At 40.2% G+C, this 27,589-nt stretch overlaps 1 protein-coding gene across 1 annotated transcript; it reads left to right on the top strand.

The window, feature by feature from the left end:
- ACTR3 (actin related protein 3) lies at window positions 1-27,339 on the top strand. Its single transcript, XM_063400941.1, has 12 exons — window positions 1-207; window positions 13,695-13,750; window positions 17,263-17,387; window positions 17,979-18,089; window positions 19,570-19,665; window positions 20,211-20,318; window positions 22,305-22,448; window positions 23,197-23,370; window positions 23,728-23,820; window positions 24,260-24,385; window positions 25,944-26,027; window positions 26,410-27,339. Exons 1-12 carry the CDS (start codon window positions 164-166, stop codon window positions 26,503-26,505), a joined length of 1,257 nt encoding a protein of 418 aa, XP_063257011.1. The 5' UTR covers window positions 1-163; the 3' UTR covers window positions 26,506-27,339.
- Window positions 27,340-27,589: the final 250 nt, after the last annotated feature.

Genomic DNA, 27,589 nt, shown 5'->3' with positions numbered 1-27,589 from the left:
GCGGGGCGGGTCAGCCATCTTGGGCTCGCCGGGCAGCGAGCGGGCGGGGGCGGAGGCAGCGCCCGCCCTGCGGAAGTCCCTCGGTGCCGCCGAGCGCAGCCCGTCGAGCCCCGCCGGAGCCAAGGGCTGCCCGCCGTCCCCAGCACCGCCGCTACCGACCAGCATGGCAGGGCGGCTCCCGGCCTGCGTGGTGGACTGCGGCACGGGGTGAGACACGGCCGCTGACAGCTCGGGGCCGCCCGGGGCGGGGCCGGGCGGGTTCCGCCGCCGATGCTGCTGCAGATGGCGGCGGGGGTCGCGCTGCCGGGCCGGGCAGCCGCGCCCCAGCCGCCGCGGGACCGGTGCCGGGAGGGATGGGCCGGGCCGGGCCGGGCTGGACTGGGCCGGGGGGAGCATCCAGCCGCCTATCCTTCCCCGCCCTTCGCTCTCCGCCCGGCGGGAGCCGTGTACCGGCGCGGCCGCGCTCGCTGCTCTGAGGCCGGTCGGGGCCGCCCCCATCGGTCCCGGGCCGGGTGCGGGACCTTGTGCGGCTGCTGGGGCCGGGGGAGGCGAGCGCGGACACGGCTCCCGCGGCTGCCCAGAGCCCCTGGGGTGCCCCGGCTCGGGGGAGTCGCCGCTCTGCCTGGCGCCGTCTGGGGGGATCGTGTGTATTTATTTTTTTTTTTTAATGTGCAGATAATGTCATTTATTCTGTGTTACTTCTCTCTGTGGAAGAAAAAAAAACCCCTCCCCTTCCATCGAGCAGGCGCAGAGGAACTTCCTTAGTTTTGTCAAAGCCTCTTCCTGCTTTCATGCTTTTATACCTTATAAGGCAGTTTTCAGTGTCAAACCTGAACCAAATCCGCTCTGGAAACGCTGCTTTTCGTTCAGCAGCTGCCGGGCGGCGGAGGGGACGCGGTGCCGGTGTTCCGTAGCACCGGGAGCCGTGCGGGAGGAGGCCCCGGCGATCGGGGCCGGGGGCCGGGCGGGCTCGGCGGTGCCCGTGGGGAGCCGGGCCGGGCGGGCTCGGCGGTGCCCGTGGGGAGCCGGGCCGGGCGGGCTCGGCGGTGCCCGTGGGGAGCCGGGCCGGGCGGGCTCGGCGGTGCCCGTGGGGAGCCGGGCCGGGCGGGCTCGGCGGTGCCCGTGGGGAGCCGGGCCGGGCGGGCTCGGCGGTGCCCGTGGGGAGCCGGGCCGGGCGGGCTCGGCGGTGCCCGTGGGGAGCCGGGCCGGGCGGGCTCGGCGGTGCCCGTGGGGAGCCGGGCCGGGCGGGCTCGGCGGTGCCCGTGGGGAGCCGGGCCGGGCGGGCTCGGCGGTGCCGCTGCCAGGAGCGCGCTGGGGAGCGCGAACCGCGCCGTGACCGCGGCTGCGGGGCCGCCGAAAGAGGAAACGGCTCCATCACATTTTCAGTGGAAGAGACAGAAAGCACTGCTGTATTTTCAAAGCTCTTTAGTTACCACTGATGGCATGCTGCTTCTTTAACTCGGTTTTTACTTTTTTTTTTTCACTTCTCGTCCTTCCTGCTAAAATAAAGAAAAATTTCAGTGAGTGCTCTGTAGATGCAGACGTTTTTCATGCCTTCTTGAAAGGGCGTGTTCTTCTGCGACCCAAGCACTTGTTTCTGAAAGCACGTGCTCATCATCCCCTCAAGAGAATGTTTGGTGTAGGACATTAATAAATCGGTCTTTAGGAAGAGCAGGTATAGGTATGTGTGTGTCTGATGTCTGCATGTCTAACAGCTGTATGAAGGAGTCATTCCTGTAGTGAAAGCAGAATTTAAACCTTGAATTCTGTGGGAATTAGGTGTGGCGCTGAGCGTATTAGAGGTATATGTGAGATTAACGTGTGCTGTTTGTGTTTCAAGGCAAAAGATCTTAGTAACTACTAAGAGTAAGTACTTTGGCACATGCCACCAGAGGCTTTTTCCCATCCCACACATTTGTGTATCACCGATAGTCCCATTAAAGGCAGTAATTATGTCTTTATAGGTTTGTAGAGTACAGGTTGTGACCACTGGATTAGAAATTCCCTTAAAGCTTTCAGCAATGACCCGCAGGAGCAGCATGCAAGCACAGAGCTGTGTAAGGCATAACTTTGTCTTGTTGATGTGCGAAGTGCACCAAGGGGACATGAGTGTTAAAGCAAATGTTCCTGGGAAAGATGTGTGTGCAGGTACACTATTAATCCACTTCAGAGGATGTACTCTGTAATGTTCTTGAACATGATGTTAGCCAAGTCTGGCTCCTGTTTAATTTATTTATTTCCCTACAAATCTTTAAAAAATGTTTTAAGATGCTGTTTTGTTATGTGCTGTATTTTTTTTTTTCTTAATGCAGCCCAGCCTATTTTACTCTCCAGGCTTTTCATTTCGGGTGCATTTCCTTGTCCAAGGTTGTTGTTCCATAAAATTCTGCTTTAGGAAAGTGGGGACAAAGATTTGTAGCATTGTAAAGATTACAGAGGGTTGGGGTGGTTTGAATTCAATAATTTCAGTAGACAGAAATATAAAGTGGTGAATTTACAGCAGGAAAATACGATAGTTGAGATGAATAAGAAACAGGTGGGTAATAGTGCAGTGGGATAGCATGATCATGCTCTTGGCTTTTATTTTTTATTTGGTGCAACCCTCCCAGTCCACCTCACTTTTTGTGTGAGAACACAGATTATGTCAGCCCTGTGCTCAGTGCAGATCAGCTGAGGTCTCAGTGTTCCATCCTGTCTGCCAAAATGACAGAAAGCAGACAAATTAAATATAGCCCCCAAAAAGAGGAAAAGAGGTTCTGAAAATACAGCCAAAACGGAAAGGGTGAAAGGAGCTGCCTTGCTTAGAACGGGCTTTAAATGTGCACTGGTTTTCCAATAAGTAGGCTTTTTTTAGAGGGAAGGGTTGATAGTTTGTAATCTCAGGAGAATTGACCTCAATCAGCAAAAGGGCAGGTGTAGAAGTGGTATTGAAGAGTGTCTTCCTATGTCTTGTGCTTGTAGCCACAGTTCAGTTTGTTTATCTGAGTGTTAAATTTTTTGTTTGTTTGGGGTTTTTGTTTGTTTGTTTTTAAATGTGTGTGTGCATTTTTGCCGGCTAAGACAGCAATGAGAAAGGCAGTGGAGTTGTGCTTTTCAGCATCAGCCTGCACAGATTATACAAATTATAAGGATTTCTTTCAAAGCACAAAGAGACCAAAACACAGAAGAGGTTGGGGGGATAATATGATGACTGTTGCTTGAGGTTTTAACAGCTCAGTCAAACTTTTTAGGGGTCATCTAAGATGTGTCATACCGCTGGAGCTGGGAAATAGGTTTAATCAGTGACATGGCAATCAGATGCAGCTGAAATTCTTCCAGTGTTGCATTTGTTACCCAGAAATTTGCATTCTTTGCTTAAGCAAACTTGATACCCAGAAAATAAGGTAATTGATACCTAGTAAGAGCAAGTAAATGCTTTCTTTTGGTTTTAGAAGCTACTTGTCTGAAACACTGTCCTTTTAATTGTACAGTAGAATTACAGGCATGGTATGAAAGATCTGAAGAGCCCAGTTAGTTTAACGTAACTGTTAAACCCAATATTATTTATTTCTGTAACTGATAGCCTTGTTTAGTTTAGTTTTCAGTATATTGTTGTTTTGTTGGGTAGCTGTAGAACAACACTGTAGACCTTATTGTCAGGATCTTTGTCCATGTTAGTAGTGAATTTGACTTCACTTGGCTGCTGAGAGCCCTTCTCTTTCTCTTCTCCCCACAAAAGATGGGCACCTGGTCCATGAGCTATGAAGTAGCACCTGTGTGCTGTTGTGTTTATATCCTTCAAGCACTGGCCCATTTTTGATTTTCCTGAAGTTAATAGGTATGCTGTGAATGAGACTTACTTCATGTATCTAAGGATTGCATGCGTTTCAAAACAAAAATTCAAAATAGAAAAAATGAGATGGACTTCTTCCAATAAAGTATGTGAGCAACGTACCAAAGAAAGAAAAGGCTCTTAGTCATTTTTTAATCACAGCAGGCTGCAGTCTTTTGCTCTGTGCCTCTCCGGTGTTTGAATTGTTCTTGCCGCCTCTTCTGCAGGCGAGCACAGCACTGCCTGCAAGTCACGATTAAAAGCTCTTCCTACGCCACTCTGGAATTTAGCTTGATTAGGTTGACAAGTAGATTTTAACTGTGTCTTTTTGTGTGAGTGCACTTTTTTCCTTCAGTGTAACTTGTATAACACTGAATTAGCTCATTTGGGATGGCAGATAATTGCAAGTGTTCAAATTAATGGCTCTTCAGCTGAGCTGCAGTAAGTGGCTTTGCAACTACTGCACTTCCAAAATGAGAACTTAATTATAGCACTGAGAGGGGTTTATAGAATATGATTTGTATTTTCTATACCTGAACTTCGTTTTCTGCAGGTCTGTGTGCCATTTTTCAGTGGCTGCCAGGTGGATCCATTCAATACTTGAGTGTCAGTGGTGACCAGCTTCTCTAATGTACCCAAGAGTCTTTTGTTGGGAGGGTCATGTCTGTTGGTAACCTTTCTCTTGAGTAGATTGGTTATATAATTGTGTGAAAAGAGCCCAACCTGTTGTCATAGGTCTTGTTTTCTGCCTCCTCTCCTATGCCAAGCTAGGCCCCTTTTTTATTTCCCATGCACAGGTTGCAAAAAGTGATGTTTTTTTAAGTTCTTTCTTGCACACTAGGGGTGAATTAAGGGGTTTGGGGTTGACTGGAGAAAGATTTCCTGTTCTTGATGGGAACTCAGGATTTCTTGGACACCTCCTGGCAGCCTGGGTTCCTGCTGAGCTGACAGCCAGGAGAATTGAGGCTGCTTAGGATTTCCAGGGTTTCTTGATGTGGAGTTGCAAGCTGTTTATTGGAATGAGTCACATACATCTCTGAGAGTTTCTTGGCTGTTCGGTCTCTCTAACCAGTGCTGTGAATGAAGGAAGAGTAAAGAGCCTCAGAGAAGCAGAATCTGGCTGGAGTGAGCTTTGCTTTGGGGAAATTCTCTACAAACCCTACTGCTCTAGTTAATCTTCATGCAACACCTCTGTAGCTCTTAAGGAGAGCAAAGTATTTATGGGTTGAGTGCCTTCTGATGTGATAAGGTATGACAGGATTATGTTGTTCTGTTTCTCTCTGGGTTTTGACCTGAGAGAGTAAATGAGTTCAAGATCCATGAAAAGCAATAATCTTCAATAGACACCAAAATCTGTGAGGTGAGAAATCTAGTGCTGTAAAATCAAGGTGGGGGAAGTAACAATCTGTTTTGTGAGCTCTTGAACTTTTTACTATCTTATACTGTGCCTTGAAATTATTTTTCTTTCTTAATGTTCCAGACATGGGTTATTTCTGCAGGTTTTGCAAAGCCTAACTTATATTTAGTATAAAGATTTCAGCACCATTATATTTTTGCAGTTTATACTTCAACTGGGTATCTTGTCACAACCTTCTGTGGACTCGAGTCTTCATGAAAATTTTCTCTTTTGGGCTGAATTTTCTCTGTATTATGTCATCCCAGAAGTAATTTTTCACTATGGAAAACATGGACAAAATATTTCCTTGATGGCATTTGGAAAAAATACTCTTCCAGGGTTTTAAGAGTATCTTTTGCTTGCCAGTGGCTGAAGTGTGGTTAGGGAGGGAGGGGAAAATGTCATCCTTCATGTAGAAAAAGGAATTGTACTAGGTTAAGAATTGATTTAATGCATTTTAAAAACATTTGCAAGGAGACTTTGAAGGCTGATGATGACCTGTGGTGTCTCTCGGATGGTTCTAATACATCACAGTCCATGTTGCAACACTAAATGCTCAGAGTATGCAATATAATTAGGAATAGTAGGAGTTCAGTTAGGAGTACTGAATATATTTTTATTGACACACACTTTTTTTTGTGATTCTGTCATAGGAATCAGTTTATATCTTGTTTTAATGCATTCTAGAAGCCATTCAAGATGCATGGCACCTTCCAGTCCTTCTGTTTCTGCTCCTCTTTCCCTGTGTCTCACCTGGGCTTGGTACAGAGGAGAGGGCCATTCCAGGGTAGAGGACAAACCCACTTTCATCTGTGGGCTGGATCAGTGAAGTTAATGATTGATGAACCTCCTTCTGTGAACTGCAGGGCTCCTGCTCAGGGCAGGCCTTGAGCTGTGCCTGGGACGTTCCCTTCTTGTTCCTTGCTGTGGTTGGTACCTGGCTTGGACTTTCTGCCCAGCCATTGTGTTGATTGCATGACTCCTATGGACATTTATGTGTCTAAATTAGTTGAAAATACAGTTTTTAGGAGTTCAGAAATATTGCACCAGTTCTGAGTAGTAATCCATGCTCTGTATTGTTTTATAGGCACATATAAGAAACTTAGCAGTAGGTCTGTTAGTTCATGCAATTGCAAGGTTTCAACATCATGTTTCAACATTTAGTTTCATCATTGCAGATGTTCTTTGGAACATGCTTGAAGGTTTTGACAATTTCAAACAAACTATTTTTAAAAAGACTTAGATGACACTTGTCCAAAATCATAAGATTTTAGGGAGACAATGTTAATTTCAAAGGTAAAATAAGTAAAAAAATACTTGAGTTTGTGCATAGGGAGATTCCAAGTTCTTTCCTACTCTGTGTAAGAAAAGGCATCTCTGTTGCTTTAATCTTTAATTTTTGGTTTTGGTCACTGAACTAAAATGTATTTAGGTGTACCAATCTAACAGAAATCATCCTTGAGTAGATGCTTAAAAATACCAATTGAATTCAGTTATTCAGTTATATCCAAAATTGAAAAAATAATAATTTTATCCACTGGCTTAGTGTAGGGTATAATATGATTCATATTTTTTTCTTTTTGTTCTGATCATGGGTTTGCATTTTTAAGACTAGGTGTAAAAAACTCTAGATAAATGAACGGTTTTAATTTTTTCTGGGATTTCCTTTTTCTCTTTATTTTTCTTTTGTGGTCAGTGCAGATGTTTGCAGCTGTGCACAGGATGTGTTTTGGCATGCTCAGGCTGTAGAGAGCAAGATGCAGACAGGAGGTTGTCTGTTGATAGTTTATTTTGATAAATAAATGCTATCAATCAATGAATCCAAATTGTAATTCTTAACACCATATCTCTTATCTAGGTTTTCAGTATTAGTGGGTTTTTTTTGTCGTGACTTGCCTTAGATACAGAGCATTGTTTATCTGCAAGAGCTTTCACAATAGAATTGCTTGTGTATTTACTGTCAGACTTCAGAATCTCTGTGACTTAGATTTCACCTATTTCATTTCTTCAAGTGTAGTATTTTGTTTACTTGCAGGTTACGTATGTGTTCATTGAATTGATGTTTTCTTGCTTTATCTGTTGAAAAATATGTATAATTAATTTATTTTCTTGGGTTTTTTCTTCCTGATAAATGTCTATGCAGTCATAGAATATTCTGAGTCAGAAAGGACCCACAAGGATAACTGAGTCCAACTCCTGATGTTCAGCTTATTTTGAGTAAATGATGTAGAAAGTTGCCAAATAAATCTCCCCCTCATACTAAATAACTTATACTGTTAAGTAATTATTCATGTAAGACTGCCAAGCTTTCGGGCATTTTTTCCTCATTATTTGGAAATACTGCATGGAGTAGGCAGGCTGTGAAAAATGCTCAGAAAGCCTGGAAAAATGAAATACAAATTTATTAAAAAGCCTATCAGTATAGGTGAGTGCTGTGTGGGTGTGGTGTAACACAGAGGCACTGTTAAGACACTTGTTAAAATGAATTAGTCTAGAAGTCTCAAAGGAAGCAGTGAGTAGAAAGGGAGTATTTTGCCTTTGCCAACACAAACTACTCTACTCTCATTATACAAAGATAATATCCAAAACTGTTTGCACTTCTTACTTTGAGGAAAACGCAGTTGAAGGAAAACTTTAACTTTTGTGTTAAAGTATGTGCCAGAATTAAATATTAGAAACGGGTTTACAAATACAAATAAAATTGACAAAGACTACAAATTTAGGTGACAGTATCATCAGGATGCCAGAACTTGGGTTTTGTTAGTAACTATGGGCTGGTTTCAAGTCCACTTTTTGTGGCTCAATTATAAACCAGTCTATTGGACATAAATGCATCTTATCTTCCTCTTTACTTTTAGAAGAACTTTCCCAGAGTCAGCTTACCAGTGTTTGGTTGGTTGATTTTCAAAGATTTGGTGGTAGTAAATATAAAGCAGAATTGAAAGTTGTTGCTCTTATACTCTATCCAAATGTTAGTAAAGTTAGAAGCAGCACAATGCAGTAGTTTCCTCTATTCTCCAGACTGGTGTTAAAAATGTCACCTGGAGACCTGTACATGTGAATTTATTCTGAGTGCTGTGTAACACAGGCTGCTTTTGCCCCCATGTTCCTCCTGGTCATTCTGGTCTGGCTCTGTGCAGCTGTGTCTGGTTTTCACTCTCCATTTTAGCTGGATTTTACCAGCACATAGTAGTTATCAGAAGACATCAGACAGTAAAAACATGGTATCTGTCTTGTAATTCCTGGCTAGAATTTATCCAGTTAAAGCAGGAAAGGATATTAAGCCCTTTTTTGATAAAGTCTTTGATGGACAGACCATGTGTAAGGAGCTGGTATCGAGGAGAATCTCTTTCCATTCTGTTTAAAAATTTGGAGTTCTTGCCATGAGATTTATTTCATGCCCTTTTGAGTACCTTACCAGGTGTATGTTCTCCCTAGAATCTCCCCACTCTGAGCTGTTCTCTAGTGCCTCCTATATCCTGCTTACTTAACTAATATTTTTGAGTTAAGGTAGTTTAGCCAGCAATGAACATGTGTTGAATGATGAGTGTTGTAATCATCTTGCTTTCTGTCTTTGGCCCTCCTTTCCTGGAGTTATTTTTCCTCGTGGTTTCAATAAAGAGATGCACTCCTGCCTTAGGAGAGTTCATAAACACATGGGAAGAGGCTCCCAAGGGAAATGGGAGATTGGCTCCAGACCTATTTGCATGGAAGGGGATATGGAGCAGGGATCTGCTGCCTGAGCAAGTGTGACACCTTGCAGAAAGGAGTATCAGCTTACATTTAAGAATAAATGCATTTAACTGTGTAAAGCCTAATCTGATCACTGCATGTTAGACTTGCTCGGAGCATGACCACTTGGACATGATCTGCATAGGAGCTGAGATGTGTTTAGGTAGGGAAACCTTGCTGGGCTTGATGTACAGGCTGTGGCACACACCAGAGCAGAATTTTAGAAGTTACACACGTGTGCTGTCCAGGCTATGGTGCCTGGGAAGCCCATTGCATCTGCAGGGTGAGATACAGGCAAAGGATGTGTTGTCATGTTTGGAGGGAGAACTTGTGCAGAAGGGTTGTGGCTCAGATGGTGAACAGTAATTCAGAACCACCACAAAGAGAGCAGTTTGAACAAGAAAAAGAAAATAACCCTCTGAACAAAATGCGCTTGTTTTTCTAATGATGCACCTTGAAGGTAGACCAAAAAGAGACTGTTTAGATTTCCTTCGATTCTGGGTTTTTTACTCTGACTTGCTTTACTTTTCCCACAGAAAAGTGTTTCTTTTTTCTTTTGTTTGTTTTTCAAGTTGCTTTGTATCTTTCCTGTGGGACCAGCATTGCAGATATATCTTCTGTCTGTGTGCTTTTTAAATATGTGACATTTCTGTTAGGCCAGGTTATTAGGAGAAGCTGAGGAATAGGCTGCAACCCAGATTTGCTCTAGGAGCTGGAGATCAGGTGATGCTTGTCCTCGAGTGCTCTTGTCTGCTTGTGCTGAGTTAACTCCTGTCTTTGTGTGGAGCTGTCAGAGAAATGACACTCACAGTTTGTGTTGGACTTCCCAGCTCTGTGGTACTTCAGGAGCAGCTGGGCAGCTGCATTTCCCATGAAGGAGTTGCCCCCCTGTTCCTCACTTTTGTTGGAATTGCAGTTGTGCTTGAACCAGGGTGTATAACTGAGAGAATGGCATTTGTTGCGGGTAGGAAAGCAGTGGAGCAAAGGCACGTGGTCATAGTTTGTGGTTTGCAGATGAAGGTTCTGGTAATGACATCCTCGTTACAAGTTTTAACCCTCAGCACCATTTCCTTTTGGCTTTAAAATTGTCTGCGTGACTAATGCACAAGTATCCTCCCAATGACATTGCTTTTGTGTCATAGCCTCAGAAACATCCATTCTAGGTGAGAGGGCACATGTAAGAAATCCCATTAGTGCTGTTGAGAACACTGTGGAGAGCCCTTTGGCTGTCCTTCCAGAGAGCTCTTGGGCAGGCACTGCAGAGCTGCTGTGTGGTTTCAGGATGGGAGTTTTTGAGGGTGATGATCACATGCTGGAGATATTTCCCCACTGATGGGTGAGGTAGGGGTTAGTAGAGTTAACTCAGAAGGAACCTTCATTAGCTGCTCTCCCAAACCTGTTTGAGCTATGAATGTCTATTACAAAAATATCATATTTTGTTTATCACATATCTGTGAGCTCTAGTGTAGACTAGAGTGGTGTTGCCTTTTGGAGAAGGTTTTACTGGGCAACATCAGCTTTCTCTATATATATGCAGAGAGAGAGTGAGAGGGGGTGTATGTGTGTATGGTTTTCCATATACAGACATGCACATATGTACAGAGACTTTGTGTACTGCTCTTGGATACTCTGTAGCTGATTCTTGGAACTAAAGCTAAAGGCTATGATTATCCAATAAATTTTTTGCCTGATTGTTTCTTAGGGTTTTTTCTATTTTTTTTTTTTTTTTAATGAGCTAATAGGCCTGTAGCAGCACTTCAGGGAGCTGAACATAGAGAAATAAAGGAAAACACCCGGACAATCAAGGCTTTCACCTATGGGATTTTGTAAATCAGTTCTGTGTTACAGGTTTTAATAGAAATTAGCTTATATCATTCCACTCCTGTACTTATTGCTGAATGCCCCAAATTCCATGTGGGAAAGCTGAGTCGATGTCTCTTTAATGGGGTATGCCTGCCTATCTCCATGCAGGTCCCTTCTGCCACTCTTCAATTTTGAGTAGCAAGACAAGGGGTGATTTATGGAAAATCCAGTATTGGTACTGCCTTATGATATCTCTGCTATCAGGATTCTTTTTCTGTAGCAGCAGTAATTCCTGCCCTGAAGAAGCTGGGGTGTGCCTTGTTCCCCTGTGAATCATTCATTAGTCAGACTCACATTGCCATGTATGAACTCCTTATGGAAACTGCATACTTGTGGAATCTGGATTACCTATAGTATCCTTTTTTTTTTTCATTTCATTTAAGTATTTACTTCAAATGACAGTAATAGATCTGATCAGTCTGAATAAAACCTGGTATCTGCAAAAGTTAATTTGTAAAGAATCCCACAGTAACTAGATTTCAGTTCTCCAAATGCACAGATTTTTATCAACTTTCATTCAGTTTTACCATAGTTTTTTGCCTTACCTATCACATTTTTAGTCTCCATTATAACTCAAGAGTATCTCTATGCATTCAGTTACTAAAATCAGTTTAGTGTTTGTAATGTGTTGTGCCATGGTCCCTGGCTGTGCTGTGGGTCTGAGGCTCCCAGGGGAGCAGGGGTTCCATCCCTGGCCCCTGTGCCAGCAATGCTGGAGTTCCAGGTGTGCAGTGAGTCTTGTACCTGAGAGATGTGTTGTGTAGGACATTACACTGGAGACTTGCTGATACAATGCTCTAATATTCAGAGACCAAAAGCCATGCAGGTTTTTTTCCCCTTTCTGTTCTTGGAAACCTGAAAATGCACTACTTTTTTTTCCCCTGAGTCAGTACACTTCTTGCTGAGTAGGCCATAGTATTTTTATGTATGCTGATTTTATGTCTGAATGCACTCCTTTTATGTAAAATGCATCTTTCATGAGATTATTTTTCTTTCAGTCTTGCTGGCTGTGTGTGTGCCGGGCAAAACCACCCACAAGCAATGAAGCTGCCAGTTACCTGCAACAGTTCAGCTTTTGCTTTATTTGAAATACTGAGTTAAATAATCAAACAGTTTTAACCTTTTTAACTGTGAAAAAACACTTCTAATCTAGTTGTAGGTTTATGCAGCATTCAGGCTCCAAAGTTCCTGTGTAGATTTCGCTTTAAAGTCTACATCCCACAGTTCTGGTTGGCAGGGGAAGGTAGAGGGAATGAGTCAGTGTTTGCTGGTTTACTTAGTAATGGTGGCAATAAAAGTCTCTTAACACACTAGAAATACAGCAAACAGTTTTACTCTGCCTGATAGGGTAAAGAAGCACCAGTCTGTGGAATTCTTGATACTTGTTTTGGGAAGTAGATCCTTAAGAAGAAAATCGAACTTCAATGAGCAAAATCCAGGTTGTGTGTCCTGAGGTGGGGCACATACAGTGCCTAATGCTGATGTCTTCATGAGATGTGAAGTTCTTTCTGATATTTAGTTTCTTTTTGCATTATTTGTTACCTTCTGCCTGCAAAGTTTTCTTTGTCAAGAAACATTCCTGTTGATTGGTATGAAGTCAATTTCTGTGTATGGTTACTCACAGCTGCTGCAGTGTGTTACACACAAGATCGAGTTTACAGCCTTGAAAATGCATCTCCTGCAAATGTGGTGTTAGATGAGGTCCTGTGCTAACCACACTGTTATTCAGAGAGAAACCCACCTTCCCTCTGAGGACTGGTCTCCTGGCCCAGTGCTGATGGGTGCAGTTAGCATCAGTGACAGAAACTGTGTGGGTGTGCTGGGCACATGCACAAGCCTCTCACTGCTGTGGGAGCGGCATCGCAGCAGAGCTGCAGCCCTGCTCCCCAGCCTGGGAGCCCAGGCTCCTGTTACTGTCAGGAATTCAGGGCTTGTTACAGTCACTGCTGCCTTACACCTCCTAAGAGCTTCGGCTTTGCGTCAGTGCTGAAAGCTGTGGAGGTGCTACTACAGCCTTCATGCCTTTGCTGATGGTGCTAATTTAGTGCAGCTGCCCGACTGTGCAGAGAAAATGAGAACTTTGTCACGTCTGTGTTTGTTAAAAATGTGGGGAAGCTCTAACTCTTGAGCTGAAGCTGTGCATTTTGCTCTGCATGGTTTAGAATTTGCTATGCTGCATTGGTGACATTTCTAGCGGCTGGTTTTGGTACCCTGAGTTTTGTAGGTATTTTTCATAAATACTTTGTTAATTTCTTCAGTTTTCTTGCATCATGATAATGAAAATAATGTATGCATAGCACATCCTGGAGACTGGGTGAAGTTATGTAGTTATTTTTCTCTTGCTTTCATTACTCATATTAGACACATTTTGACACTGTTTTCCATTTGTGAAATGGAATGGCTTCTGCTAGGACTTGTCATTATCAGCTGCTTGTGACATGAGGATGACCAGCCCTGCCTCATGCCCAGCTGGCAGTCCATGGGCAGGGCAGCTTTTCCCCCCTATAGTTAGGAATTACAAAAACACTTTTACCACTAGCATTAGATATATGAAAATATTTCTGTGGAGGTGCTAGCTGCTTAGCAGGGAGGAGCTGCTCTGACAATATTATACTCCTAAACATTGATAGATTGAATTACATACTTTATGTTCTTTAGTAAAATTTTATTAGAGTAGAAGTTAGCAGTGGTGCTTGATCTGTGGCAGGGAGCATTGTTTTAAACTTTAAAAGACACAAATTCATATGGTTTTTTGTTTGTTGATTTTTATAGAGAAGTCAGTGTGGTGTCCGTCTGATATGGGAAGAAGGATCTGTTCATTAAAAAAAGGAGATATCTTTGTTATTTGTGATTTTAAATATTACAACCAAATCTCTTTTTTTGCCTCAACAGGTATACAAAGCTCGGATATGCGGGTAATACTGAACCCCAGTTCATTATCCCTTCATGTAAGTATTTGTTACTTGTGCCTCAATGCTGAAGTTATTCTTGGCCTTTCTAACATGCCATTAAAAAACCTAAAAACCCCCAACGTTTAAAGAGATTGACTTGACCTCTGAGTGATGACACAGAGTAATAATGTGACTGTTTTGTTTTGCAACAGATCATCAGTTTAGAAGGATACATCCATTTAAAAAGTGTACTAATAGTTGAAGCTAATTTTTTGGACATTAAAATAGTGTAAAAATCCAGTAGCATGGCTACATTTACCTTTTAGGAGGTTTTTTCCTGTTTAGTGGTTTATCTGGTAAAACGTTGATTATAACTGGAAAAAAATTAAAATTGTATGATTTAATATCTCTAGGGTTTAAAATGTTCTACTTGCCTGGAAGTTGTCAGTATTACAGCTATGTTAATTTTCTTTGTGTTTTGCAAATACAACAAGACACTATGTCGTAGAATACCTTATTTATTTGCTGTCTGTCTCCTGAATTGTTGCTCCCACTTGAAGAGCTACAGTTCTACTCCAGAGAGTGGAGTTCACTCAGCTTCCTTTAGAAATGTTTCACCTTTTGACCTCCTACACCACTTGGCAGTTCCTCATTGTTCATCTGTGCCAAAGTAATCACGGATTACATCCTGGTGAAAAGGAATAATTAGCACACCCAGTTTTCCTTGCAAATACAACAGGAAGAGACTCCTTCAGCACAGTCGCTGTAAAATAGAACTTGGAAGTTCAGGCTCTGTGTTAATTTTTCTAGGAAATGTACTTCAAAAAGTAATTTTCGTGGCAAGATAAGGCTAATTCACTTAGATGAGAACAGGAGAATGCATTCAGAGAATCCATTCTGTATCTTCCATTTTGGGTTGTAATAGGTATTTCTTAGATTATTTGGTTTTCCAAATTAACTTCATTAAGTTGATTTCAGTGTCATATAAAACACTCTACAGTTTTGCTTTTTGCACAAAAGCTAGTTGAACATTAGATATAAAAAGTTTCTAAACATTGAAAAAACCCTTACAGTGCTCTTTAAACTTTGTAGCACTTTTTAAAATATAAATGGGCAAGTGGATATTTAATTTGAGATAGAGTTTACATACTTTTTCTGCATCTTTAGATTCAGTTATTTAATTTGAAGATCACTTTCTTGTTCCAAAAAAGAAGAAATACCGTGATATTTTAGACACTGGGAATGAAATGACCTGTCAGATCATTAGGCAGAGAAATTTATCTAACAGGGATGCTATTAAAGTTGAAGAGAAGGAGGGGAGATGAGATTTTTTTATGGCCTTTTGATATAGTGTGTTGTATGGAAAAAACGATGCTCAGTCTAGATGCTCCTGCAGCTGAAATGACCCTTGACTGCAATTCTCTGAATACAAAAGACATTTTTCTCATTTTTGCTGCAATCCGTGCTAGATAATTACAGAAATGGCATGAGTTTGTGTTAATCCTCTGCCTCGAATGAAATAAAATAGCACTCGGTTAATCCACATTAGAGAAACAAAAATAGAGTACAGCAGTACTTGATTTCAAAGTAAAATGTTACAAAAAAGCACTTTGGTGTCTATAGTTTCCTTAGTATTATTCCCTGTGGAAAAATGATTTCCTTTCTCCTTGCACTTCCAGCAGTGGCATTTTATCAGTTTGATTCTCTAAAATGAATGTTTGCTGTTGAACAGGTCTGAGCAGCATTCTTTGTGCTTTGTTCACTTGTAGCTTATCTTATTCACTCCTGCTCTTAACAAATTTTTATCTCCTTATGATGTGTTCTTGATTTTGTTCTGAATATGCCTCTGTAGAGATGATAAATACTTACAGGAAAAATGAAGTAAATGAGAATATATTGGGCCAATTTTTTGATGCGGCTTGGGTTCACTGCTTTCTTCCCTGGCTGCTTTTTAGATCTTAGATCATTCATTTTGCTTGATTTTTATTCACTTAAGCAGGTTTTTCCTGCTGTTTATTAAAATGGGAGTCACTTTCTTCCACTGCCCAGTAGTTCCCTTGATTTTTCATTATTTCAGTTTATCTGTGATAGCTGATGGCCTTATCTTCTAAAAGAAAAAACTGGCTTGAGTAGTGGTTCAGCACAAAAATGATGTTCATGAAAGGATGTTCTTTTTTTTTCTTTTCCTAAAAGCTCTTAATTTTTGTGCCAAACAAACCAAAGGCAACTGCTCCAAGTATTGCTGGGGTGCTGCCCATCCTCAGTCACTGCAGCTGAGGTTTCAGCAAGATTTATTTTCATGTTTGTATTTTCACAATATGATCCTTGATTCAGGTTGTTTGCTTTCAAATGCAGGGCAGAACAAGCTGGCCTTGAGGGAAGCAAAATATTTGAGACCTCCCATCTTGTTTTAGAGTGAAACCAGTTGGGTTTGAAAGGTGGTATAATCCTGTGGCAAAAGGTGGATTTTGCTTGAAAGTTTTTGAGGATAACACCTATCTGGACAGCAAAATTTACCCAGATGTATCAGCTCTGTAACAATGACCTGAAGATATTTGTCAAGGTTCCTGTCCTGACTTGAGGCAAGCACCTGCCTTGCAACATTTCCTTCCCTGTGATTTTAGCTTCTGCTTCCCATCTACCCCCCTTCTGTTTGGCTTCCTCCAGCCTTCTGCTTCCTCTCTGCTCTCCTGTAAGCAGCTACAGAAGTTGCAGTATGATTCAGTTTTCTTCCTGAAGAGCTCAAAATAATGACTTCTGTTCCATCCTGTTCAGTCTTTCACAACATTCAGCTTTGTGGTTCCTGTGGCTCTGCTGTGTTGCTCTGTGTGGGAAGGGAAGGGAGGAGGATGGGGAGGATCCATGAACTTGGGGTACTTTACCACTGCTGGTTGCCAGATTCTCTAGCTGTGCTGCCCTGGCTGGGCTTGAGACTGCAGCTGTTTTTATAATTTGTTTTTAATCTTAGTTGTGAGCAAAGGTAATTTCTGGCTGAAGGTGAGAATTAGAAAAATACTTCTACCATTGCAAGAGCTTTTGGAGCACAACCATGGAACCCACTGAGGCTGATTAAATACTGCTCGTATATATGAATTTCCTCATCTGTGAGAAGGGTTGTGTTTAAGGGCAGTTAGTAAGATTTGAAAAAATACAGCAAATATTGCTGCTGCTGCAGCCCTGGTAGCTGGGGAGTGATTCTTTTTAAAAGACTAACAACACTAATAACACTTAAAATTGTTATTATTGGAGTGTGCAGAGAATTAGCACATTTGTTGACTAAAATGAGATCTGTAGGGATATCCTATTTTAGCATTTTTGTGTGTATTTTATCTTCCATGTTGAGTAGCTAACAATAAATTTGTATTTAAGATTGTTACTGTGTTACTTTTTAAGCCCTTACCATGCTTACCCATGACTGGAAGTCAAATTATCTGCGTTCTGTGTAGCTTTTCTGAGTTATGCTGGAAACAAAGGATGATTGTGATTAGAATGTGTCTGTTTTTCAGTGTTTTTTCTTTCTTTGGTGCAGGATACGTGATTTACAGTAATGTTTGTGTTCTTTGTTGAAGGTATTGCTATCAAAGAGTCGGCAAAAGTGGTCGATCAAGCACAAAGGAGGGTTTTGAAAGGTGTGGATGATTTAGACTTCTTCATTGGGGACGAAGCAATAGAAAAACCAACTTATGCAACCAAGGTATTAAGAAAAATTCTAAAAAACATTTTTCAATACTGTTTAGCAAGCATCACGTCTACAGTGAATGTAATGTTAAAAATGCTTAACATTAACTTAAATCTTACTTATTTATTAACTCTGTTTAAATAGAAAATAAGCTTTGATGTTAGCTTTGTTGATCTTGGGGAGCCTTTGGGGATTTTCAAAACACTGTGAATATATATATTATGTATATATATTTATTCATAAGTGAAAGGAGGCTGAGAGGGTGTAAAGTGGAAATGCCACATTCTCTTGTTCCTTGGCAGCTTCTGTCAGCAGCATCAGAATGGGACACTGCTGGGGGAACTTTTGGGTTATCCCAGTGCCCCCATTCTGCTGTACTGAGAGAAATGCAATGTGTTGTTTCTTCTACTCAGGGTTGGAATTGGAATTTTGAATAAGTGTCACATAGGAATAGGGGAAGCCTAAGGCATGGTTTCTTGCCTATGTAGATCCATATACTTTTACTGCAGTTGAAACCAGATTTTTTGTTTGGTTTTGGGGTTTTTGTTTCTTTTTTTTTTTCCCCCTTTTTGTTTCCCATTCTAATTTGATATTTTTCTCCAACAGTGGCCAATCCGCCATGGTATAGTTGAAGACTGGGATTTGATGGAGAGGTTTATGGAGCAAGTAATCTTTAAGTATTTAAGGGCAGAACCTGAGGACCATTATTTTCTTTTGGTAGGTAAATTTATGCCCTGCTTAAGAAGTTCCATATGATGAATAACAATGTGCTGATTTATGTAAATTCTCTTATATAAAAAAGCATATTTTGAAAGCAAAAGTAAATAAATTACGTGGAGCTTTCTTGACCTGCCTCAAGCCATCCAGGTTCTTTAATTTTCTAAAAATGTCAGCGTGTCTGAACAGCAAACATTTTTCTGTTCTCTTCTCATTTCCCTCCAAATTGTCTGATTTATCACTTTCTTATTTTCCTTCTCCACGGAATTCAATAAACTCAAGTTTATATGTTTGAGACAAAAAAACTACTGGTGTTTTGACTTTACATAATTGCAATTATTTTGTTTTTACAGTACTGCCATCTGGATGAAGTATCTAGAGAGTAAATTTCTGCCTTTTATTTTCTGTGAAACTGGAAGGGTTGATTGTCATATTTGGGCTGATTAGATCTCAGTTAAGGTCAATGCTATTCTGAAGCATCTGCTATTCCTCAGTATTTTATTTAGGGCCATTGAAAGAGGCAATTTGGTTTAGTGTTTTATTTATAGACCTAGTTTGGAATTAGAGGTGTTGGCCATACCTGTTTAAATGCCTTCATGTTCTTGAAGGAATAATTTGTTGTTGCTCAAGTTGCTCAAGGCTGTGTCCAGCCAAGCTGTGAATATCTCCAAGGATCAAAATGCCATAACAACCCTGGGCCCTTGTCAATATTTGACCACCTTTAAGTAACATTTCTTCCTCCTAATACCTACTTAGGATTTCCCCAGTTGAGTTTTGTGTCCCTGGCCCCTTGTCCCGACACCTTTGTGAAGAATCTGACTCCCTCCTCTTTTTACCCTCCTGTTACACACTTGCTGCAATGGCAGAGTGATAATTTCTTTTCTCAAGTACTCCGTAGCACTATCCAAAATGCTCCTTCAGAGTAGAGCCTTGAGTATGTTTGATATTTCAATGAAAGCTATAGCACACTATTATGGTATATTTTATATTGTTCAGCCTCTCTCACTTGAGTACATTCCTACAGCTGAGCATAGCAGCTCACTTGTGGCACTGTAACTTGTGTTACAGTGGCTGCCTTCTGAAGGAGAACAGCTCTTTTCACTGAGAAATCTGAAAAATGCCATTCTTGAAATGTGCTAAAATGCATCCTTTGACATATTTTGATAGTCCTTGATTCTTTCAAGTGAAATCAAAAGTTGTAATGAGCTAACTAACCCACAAAAGGAGTCTTGGATATAAATTCTTAAGCAGTAACTGATGCAGTTTTTATTGCACTTTTTTTTTTCTTTCTTTTAATGCAATTTGCATAAATTCTTAAAAGCACCCTTTGTCCGTTATTATTTTTACATTCTGTTGTTGTTCAATGACTCATCGTAACAAAACTTAGGAATTGGTGGTTCTTTTTTTTAAAGTTGAATGTTTGGTTTGAATGTAAGTAAAACTCATGGGTTTGGTTGTTTTTTTTTTTTTTGTCTCACAGACTGAGCCTCCATTAAATACTCCAGAAAATAGAGAATATACTGCTGAAATCATGTTTGAATCTTTCAACGTTCCAGGGCTATATATTGCTGTTCAGGTAAGGGCAGGGCTGTTGAAAGTCACAGCTGCAATATTTCTCCTTGGGCTAAAACTAATTTCACTGTGAAAAAAGTGTGTAAGTGGTGTTTGGAAAACGTTTGTGTCCTTCTGGTTGGCAGTTCCAGCACTGCATGTTTGACATGCTTTGATTCTGTGGGTGGTTATTGGATACTGTTCCTTTGTTACCTCTGCAGGCTTCTGAGCAGTAGAGTATGGTATCTGTTGCATCATAAGTAAATAAAAAAACCACACCACATCATAATAATTCTATTAATCCAAGAACTGAATCCCTTTCAGTATGAAGTAACGAAATACTATGTTTGAGCATGGCTGAAAAAAGCATCAGGCAAGTGTCAAAAATTACATTTGTGCAGCCTCTTTTTTTAAGCTGTTGTGTAGTCATATATAATATTATTAAATCAGTTTCCATGCTGTAAATTACCATGGGGGTGCCAGTTTGTCCTTGGGAGGGGTGGTGGAAGGTGAGGTCTGCAGGCAGATGTTTTACTAATATTTGGTTTTGGTGTATTTTTTTTTTCCAAGGCTGTCCTTGCCTTAGCTGCATCTTGGACGTCAAGACAAGTAGGAGAGCGAACACTGACTGGCACAGTTATAGACAGTGGAGATGGTGTCACTCATGTTATTCCTGTGGTAAGTGTGCCTCAAAGCTGCACAACAGCTTCAGTGGAGAACAATTTGTCCTCTGAGTTCTCTGACGTGTACACCTACACACACTGAAGTATAGATGGGAGTCTTCAAAAACATCAGATAATTCCCAGGGCTGTGGGTGTGAGTTTTGGTTCATCTTGTAGTGCAGAAACTCTTGAAGAGCTTCTCTATACCCCTGAGTTTGGCAGGGCTAATTCTCTTTCAGTGACTTAGTTTGAAAGGTGAATTGCCAAGGCCATGCTAAGTGATGGGTGAAATTGCTTTGGCACATTTCCAGTTTGGTTTGCTGGTAAGAGTGAATGGGCTCTTTACAGTAGTCAGTACAAAAAGTTTGACTTTTTATTTTCATTTAGCTCAGTCCATTCATATAGAAAGTAGAAATAACACAAAGTGTTAGAGGGCAGATGTAGTATTGTTTATAGTTTTTCTCCATCTGTTCCCAGTATTTAGTAGTGCTTCAGCCATACAAGCAGAAGTTCTGCTTGACTGGAAGAAAACAAGCCCTAAGGTTGGTTAATGTTGAATATCTGCTCCAATACATTAAGTTGCTAAAGCAGAAACGTGGATGATTGTGTGATGTTTTATTGAGTAATGAGCACCTAGAGCTGCAGTAATTTACCTTGCTGTCAAATTAGTGCCCATCTTTCCTGAGGGAGTTAAATTCATGTCTATGTACCAGATACATTTGGATTTTCAAAATGAAGCGAGATTACCATTTTTAAGACAAAGATCTGTACAAAACTTTATCATGCCACAGTAACATCAATTTTTTAAAAACAGTAGCATTGGTGGTGGTCAAACATGCACTGTCATGTAGTAATTTCTTATTAATTTTGGTGGAATATAGTGGCTAAATCTTTGTTCAGACTGTTCATCCAAGTTAGTGTATTTTTAATAACACTTAGGAAATAATTGACACCTCAGAGCTTCTGTAGGTAAACTTTTAAAGTTGTACTTAGTAATTCAAATTACTGTTAAAACAGTTGAACTTTTCCTGATTTGTGGGTTTGGGGTTTTTTTAATTGAAATAAGAGTAAGTATTCTATATCATTTGAAGCATTAACATCCTTTGTGGTATGTAATTTACTTGGGAAATTTTTAAGCATGTTGAACAAATTGTCAACAACGTTCTACCGCTTCTATTACAAAATGGATAAAAAGGAACTAACAAATGCTTATCTCTGTAGTGAAGCTAACAGTAGAGATAGATTTTTTTTTTTTAATGACATTATTTTCTGTGTTAGTAAGACATTTTTGTATGAACATAAAGTGTGTACACATAGGAAAACTGAAACATTTTATGAGTGTGATATCTGGATTCCTCTGTTTAGATTGAGCAGGTGTGGTAGGGTTGAAGGCTGACCTTGCACACTTGGTTCCTTTGTTTAGACCAGATGTTTTTAATGCATTGATACTGATCCCCAGGATGAGTGTGACTTGTAAGGGTAGGTTGATGGATGAGGATGGGCCAGTCTGATGTTCTGAGCAGTCTCAATTAATGTGCTGAAATGATGCATTTTCTCCCTGCTTTCAGAAAATTAATTTTGGTTCATGTGGATTGTAACGTCTTACATCAGTGGCTGTGACTGCAGGGCCACATCAGTTATTCTAAAATAATATTTCACGAAAAAAGGTTCCTTGACCTTTTTGGTAAGAATAACCTCATTTTGAAGAGAAAATAAAGGCCAAGGAATAGTGAGTATAGTGATTTGTCTGCCTTATGTATTAGTGACCTTTCTGTTCCTTCTAACCTTGTAAGAATTATGAACCAATGCCATGCAAAGTAAAGTTAGGCTATACTGTGAAGAACTGGATTTGTTGTAATTAAATGAGCCAGTCTGAAAGGCCTTTAGCCTCAGAATCACAGGTAGTGGGTAGGAGTTTAGACTCCATGCCTTTCTCCCTCCCTCTGAGCTTTGTTGAAAGAGTTCTTACCAGTAGCTTTGTCCCCATTAATTTTGTTTACAGGCTGAAGGATACGTGATTGGCAGCTGTATCAAACACATTCCAATTGCTGGGAGAGATATCACATACTTCATTCAGCAGTTGCTGAGGGAGAGGGAAGTAGGAATTCCTCCTGAACAATCCTTGGAAACAGCTAAAGCAGTGAAGGTAATGTGAATGTTGCAGATTGTAAGGTTCTGTTATATCACAACTTGGTATTTGGGTTTAAAGTGCAAGAATATGTGAAAGTAATTGTACTTCTGAGTAATGAGGCTCTGATTCTAAGTAATATAAAAATGTTTTAATGTAGCAGCATGAAACAGCTTGAGGTTTGCAGTTGAGTTATACTTGCTCAGTCTGGCCTGGAATTTCACTCTTTGCCTGTTCTCTCCCCTTTCTCTTCCCCTCCATTATCATTATTGTTGTTATTATCCTGTTGCTATAGTAATTTTAATGTTCTGTAGGAAATACAGTTGGGTGGATGCGTCATACAGAGCTGTAATTGCTCTTATATTCTTTCTGAATATTAATGTGTTCTTCTTTGTAATACACATTACATAGAGAACAAAGCTTTTCTGAAAGACATTCAGCCTAAAGTACACCTAAATTTTGTTTCTCTGGCAGTTCTTCATTGTATTTCAGAATTAATTTCTCATAATCATCGAAGTTTAAAGGAAAAGCAGAAGAAAAGTAATTTAGCTCAGCAAGAGCCTTCAGTGCTGCACAGAAATGATCTGTAGTAACAGAGCCATTATCTACCTGTGTACAGTAAATGTCAATTCAGCTGTTTTGAGGCCTATTCTTTATCTGCCAATTTAATACTTACTGTGAAAAAATAAAATTACTACATTTCTTGAAATTTCACACCGGTTTTCTATACTTTAGATAGTTCTAACTGTATCTATTCAATTTTCAGGAGCGCTTTAGTTATGTTTGCCCCGACTTAGTAAAAGAATTTAACAAGTATGACACAGATGGTACAAAGTGGATTAAACAATATACTGGAATTAATGCTATCTCAAAGAAAGAATTTACCATTGATGTTGGTTACGAGAGATTCCTGGGGCCAGAGATTTTCTTCCATCCTGAGGTAAGTTGATTTTTCTTTTTTAAAAGCATTTTAGATGACAGCATAGAAACCCCATTTGCAAAATTGTAAAGAAGTGGTTATCCTGACTTAGATTTCTTCTTATTCATAAATGGATACCAGCTATTGTTGCAAGTCAGCATGATTTGTTTCTTGATTGCTACTAATCTTTATAGAAATCCAGGTTGATACACAAAGCCCTTAGAAATGACAGCAAAAATATGAAACAACTGTTTCCATTGTTAGTTTTCATGACATCTCTAGTATAATAGAATGGTTCTCTCCTTTATTTCCACTTTACCTCTTTTCCTTTGCAATATGTGACCCCCCACAGTGACTTGATTTTATTCCTGATTGCAGTTTGCTAATCCTGACTTCACGCAACCAATCTCAGAAGTAGTAGATGAAGTTATTCAGAATTGTCCCATTGATGTTAGACGTCCTCTATATAAGGTCAGTAGCTATAATGTCTTTTTTTAATGTACAGGTTTTAGAAGAACAGTGATTTTTATCAAAGTACATATTTAAAACTCTTAAAAACCAAAACCAAATGAGCAAAATTAACCATTTTTCTAGAAATGAATCCAATATGCAGAAGGCTTTGCTGTTCACTTAGACATTTTCAGAATGTACTTTTCCATTAGGGAAACAAAAAACTGAGCAGAAGTGGTGAGATGTAATAAGATAAACATGGATTTTAATGCACAGACAATTTTAATGTGCCAAACTCCTGGTGAGTTCATGTTGTGTCATGCTTATATGTCAGAAAATTCACAGTAAACGCATGCCTGCTAACTGTAGCTTTAAAAATTGTATTTAGAATTTTGGAACTGGGTAAAGTTGGAGACCTGCATTTTCAGACGTGGTTAACATATTTTGTTATTCAAAACAGAATATTGTCCTCTCTGGGGGCTCAACCATGTTCAGGGACTTCGGTCGCCGTTTACAGCGAGACTTGAAAAGGACTGTGGATGCCAGGCTGAAACTTAGTGAAGAACTTAGTGGTGGCAGACTGAAGGTTGGTTCGTGCTGCTCACACACTTAAGAAGCATCTGTTACCTGGAAAATGTGCAAATAACATCTTGCAATGATTGTGGTCTTTGTTGGAATGTGGTTACCTTGTTTGAAGCTATTAGAGAGGCTTTTCAGAGCTCCATCCATTACACTGATCACATAGCAGCAGTTGGCCTCTCCAGCTGTCTTTGTGCTTGGTGTTTATTGATCAGCTACAACTCATTGTGCTCGGTGCTTTTCGAGCTTGAAGATAAGAGAGGAATCAAGCTCATTGTTTCAGGAGAGTCAGGAGCACGGTCCTGTGAGGAATGAGGGAGCCTTGATTAGAGAAGGGAGGGCTTTGGGAGTCCTGAGAGCGCCTCAGTACATGTGGGGAGATCACTGATTTGGATGTTCAGCTGGGTAAAACCCTAAATACCTTCCTCTGGCTTCATAGCTTACCCTGCCTTGAGCAAGAGGCCAAACCAGAGACATCAGGTGGTTCTTTCCCACCTCAATTATCTTATAAATGACTTTATGTTTTTACTAACCTGCATGATCCTTAATTTGTGCTTTTTCCACTTCAGACCTCTGACCTAGCAGTTGCATCTTTCTGTTGTCTCTGCATAAATAACAGACCAGCAGAGAAAAATAAAATTGTGGGGTTTTTTTCCTTTTAAAGCAAAATTGAAGTGATTTTCCTCATTTATTTTTAGTAGCAATCTAGCTAGGTGAGCTCAAACAATCCTTTAAAGCCCCAGCAGAGTTTTATAATATGGCATGCAGACAGCTCTGAAATTTCAGTCATACACAGTTCTCTGGCCCAAGAAACATCATTTAGTCTCTGTTTTCTTTACTAGACTTGTATCACTTAGTAAGGAAGCAGAATCTGAGTAAGCAAATTGGATGTGATTCTTCTTTTTTTCTAAGTGCCAGGCATGGCACAGAATCACTGGCTGGAGTTTTGCAAATGTGTTACAGAACATTTTTAGATACTGTTTCAAATTTCAGCAGGTTGGGCTGGAACAAATAAATTCTGGAACTATTACATAAAGTGGCAGTTTTGACTGGCATGAGTAAGGAATGGATTGTGTGCCCGTGGAGGGAAAGGGAATGGCTGGCTGGAATGAGTGCTGTGGTTCAGAAAAGCATGGCTGCATTAATCCTGGATAAACTTTCAATCTGCAACTGATGCTTTGTTAGAACAATCACATGAAACTTGAAAATTAGCTTCCTAAAGTGTGGTTTTTCTGAAAAGCTTAGGTACTATGCATTAATGCTTATAATGCATAAATAAATTGTCCATCAAGAAATTAATCAGAGCACAGGGTGAAAAAAGAGTGTGAATGGAAGTATCTGTGTGATAAAGCAGGTAACTTGATGTGTGAGCAGGAGCTGTTTCTTACTCTTCATAGTGCAAGGGGAGGTCTGATGCCATAAATGTAAATTTACATGCACAGCATTTATGAAAATACTAGCTTGTGAAAAATAAGCTTTGTATATACAATCCTTTAAAACTAGATCTGGTTTTTACCAGCAGAATTGACTTTTCATGTGTTGCTTTTGTCTCCTCTTTCCTGCAGCCGAAGCCCATTGATGTCCAAGTCATTACACACCATATGCAGAGATATGCAGTCTGGTTTGGAGGATCCATGCTGGCTTCCACAGTGAGTTTAGCTCTAAAGCTGATTGTGTTTCTGACTGTGCTTTTGGAGCTCCCATCTCCCCTGCATTGTATATTAAATGTGGCAGGGGAATTTCTGATAGACCTCAGGTGGTAAATATACCTTCCCTGGTTTTGCATTGGACTTTAAAGACTTGCAATAGCAAATGAAAACTGAATTAAAGCTTTGTGAGTTGTTCAATAGTGCTTTTTAGTTTTGTGGCAGAATACATTCTTTGCATTGGTGTGTTTAGCCACACATGATCTAAGTTAGTTTTAGGATTTCTCTGCTTTGTTTTTTTTTTTCCACTGGCTACATAGCAGTTAATATTGTTAAAATAAGATGTCTATACCATACACTAATGTTTTTTTCCTTCCCTTCACAGCCTGAATTCTACCAAGTATGCCATACCAAAAAAGATTATGAAGAGATTGGCCCTAGCATCTGTCGTCACAACCCCGTGTTTGGAGTCATGTCTTAAAGCTGGCCCTGCAGGGGTCAGGGATGGGGAAGTGGGGAGGAGGAAGAGTCTTTCTGATTACCTGTTTGTCTGATGGCTGGTATTAAGATAACAAACATGACTTGACAATAAGAAAAAGACCAAACACAATTAAGCAGGATAATTTTAATAAGTGTCTCAACATGCGGATGTAGTGGAAAGCCAAAATGATCACATTTTTTTCTTTAGATTGATTATTTGAACCTGTGCGTAACAGAACAAAAAAAAAGTGGATTTTAGTTCTTTCTGTGCCCTGATATTTTGTATATTAATGAATTATCCAAGATTGGATGGTATTTGATGGTGTGTAGATAGTCAGCTCTCTAATGCTTCCATTGTACCCCTTCATGGGTGCAATACAGGAGCTTGTTTATATTTCATACTTTTTTATACTTTGAGGAAAAATATGAATAAAAGAAACTGTAATATTTGAGGAAAAAAAAATTACCAGTGACCAACTTAAAAGTAAATTAAAAAAAAAAAAGAAAAAAAGTCATGACTCATGCAACTAGCTCTTGCAAATCATGACCAGTCTAAATCCTGGGTTCCATACAATGCGAGTGCTTTTGGAACTAAGAAGCTACTATCTTGGATTAACCAATGCCTGCTAGTGCTTTCTGATTACTTGGTGCATTTTCATACTATCTCTTGCTTTAAAAAAAAAAAGAAAAAAAAAGAAAAAGTAAAGACAAGACTGTTGGACCAGTATTGCAGTTCTGTAGTGTCATTTCTAATTAAACCAAATAATCAGGTTATCAAAATTTGGTGTATTTAAAGCCTAACACCATTCAAATAAAGGCACAAAATTTCTTTTTATGTTGGTGTCAGACTTGTTCATCTCATGACATGGGAAGTTCTGAGCATGGGTCCCTACATATCCGCTGTGGCTTTTGAGGAGTGAGGTTGGTCTGTGAGGTAGAGATGTAATGTGCTTTGTGTAACTCAAGTGTGAGCATTTTAGAACTGCAGTTTGTGTGTTCAGCTAGCTAGCACTTACCTAGAGAAGCCTGACAGCTCCTCCACTGTTGGCTTTGTTCATCTACTTTGTTCTGTAACTTTTTTCCCC

This window comes from Prinia subflava, chromosome 6, assembly GCF_021018805.1.
Source record: "Prinia subflava isolate CZ2003 ecotype Zambia chromosome 6, Cam_Psub_1.2, whole genome shotgun sequence".
Lineage (NCBI taxonomy): Eukaryota > Metazoa > Chordata > Aves > Passeriformes > Cisticolidae > Prinia > Prinia subflava.
This window is presented reverse-complemented; position numbering and strand designations above follow the sequence as displayed.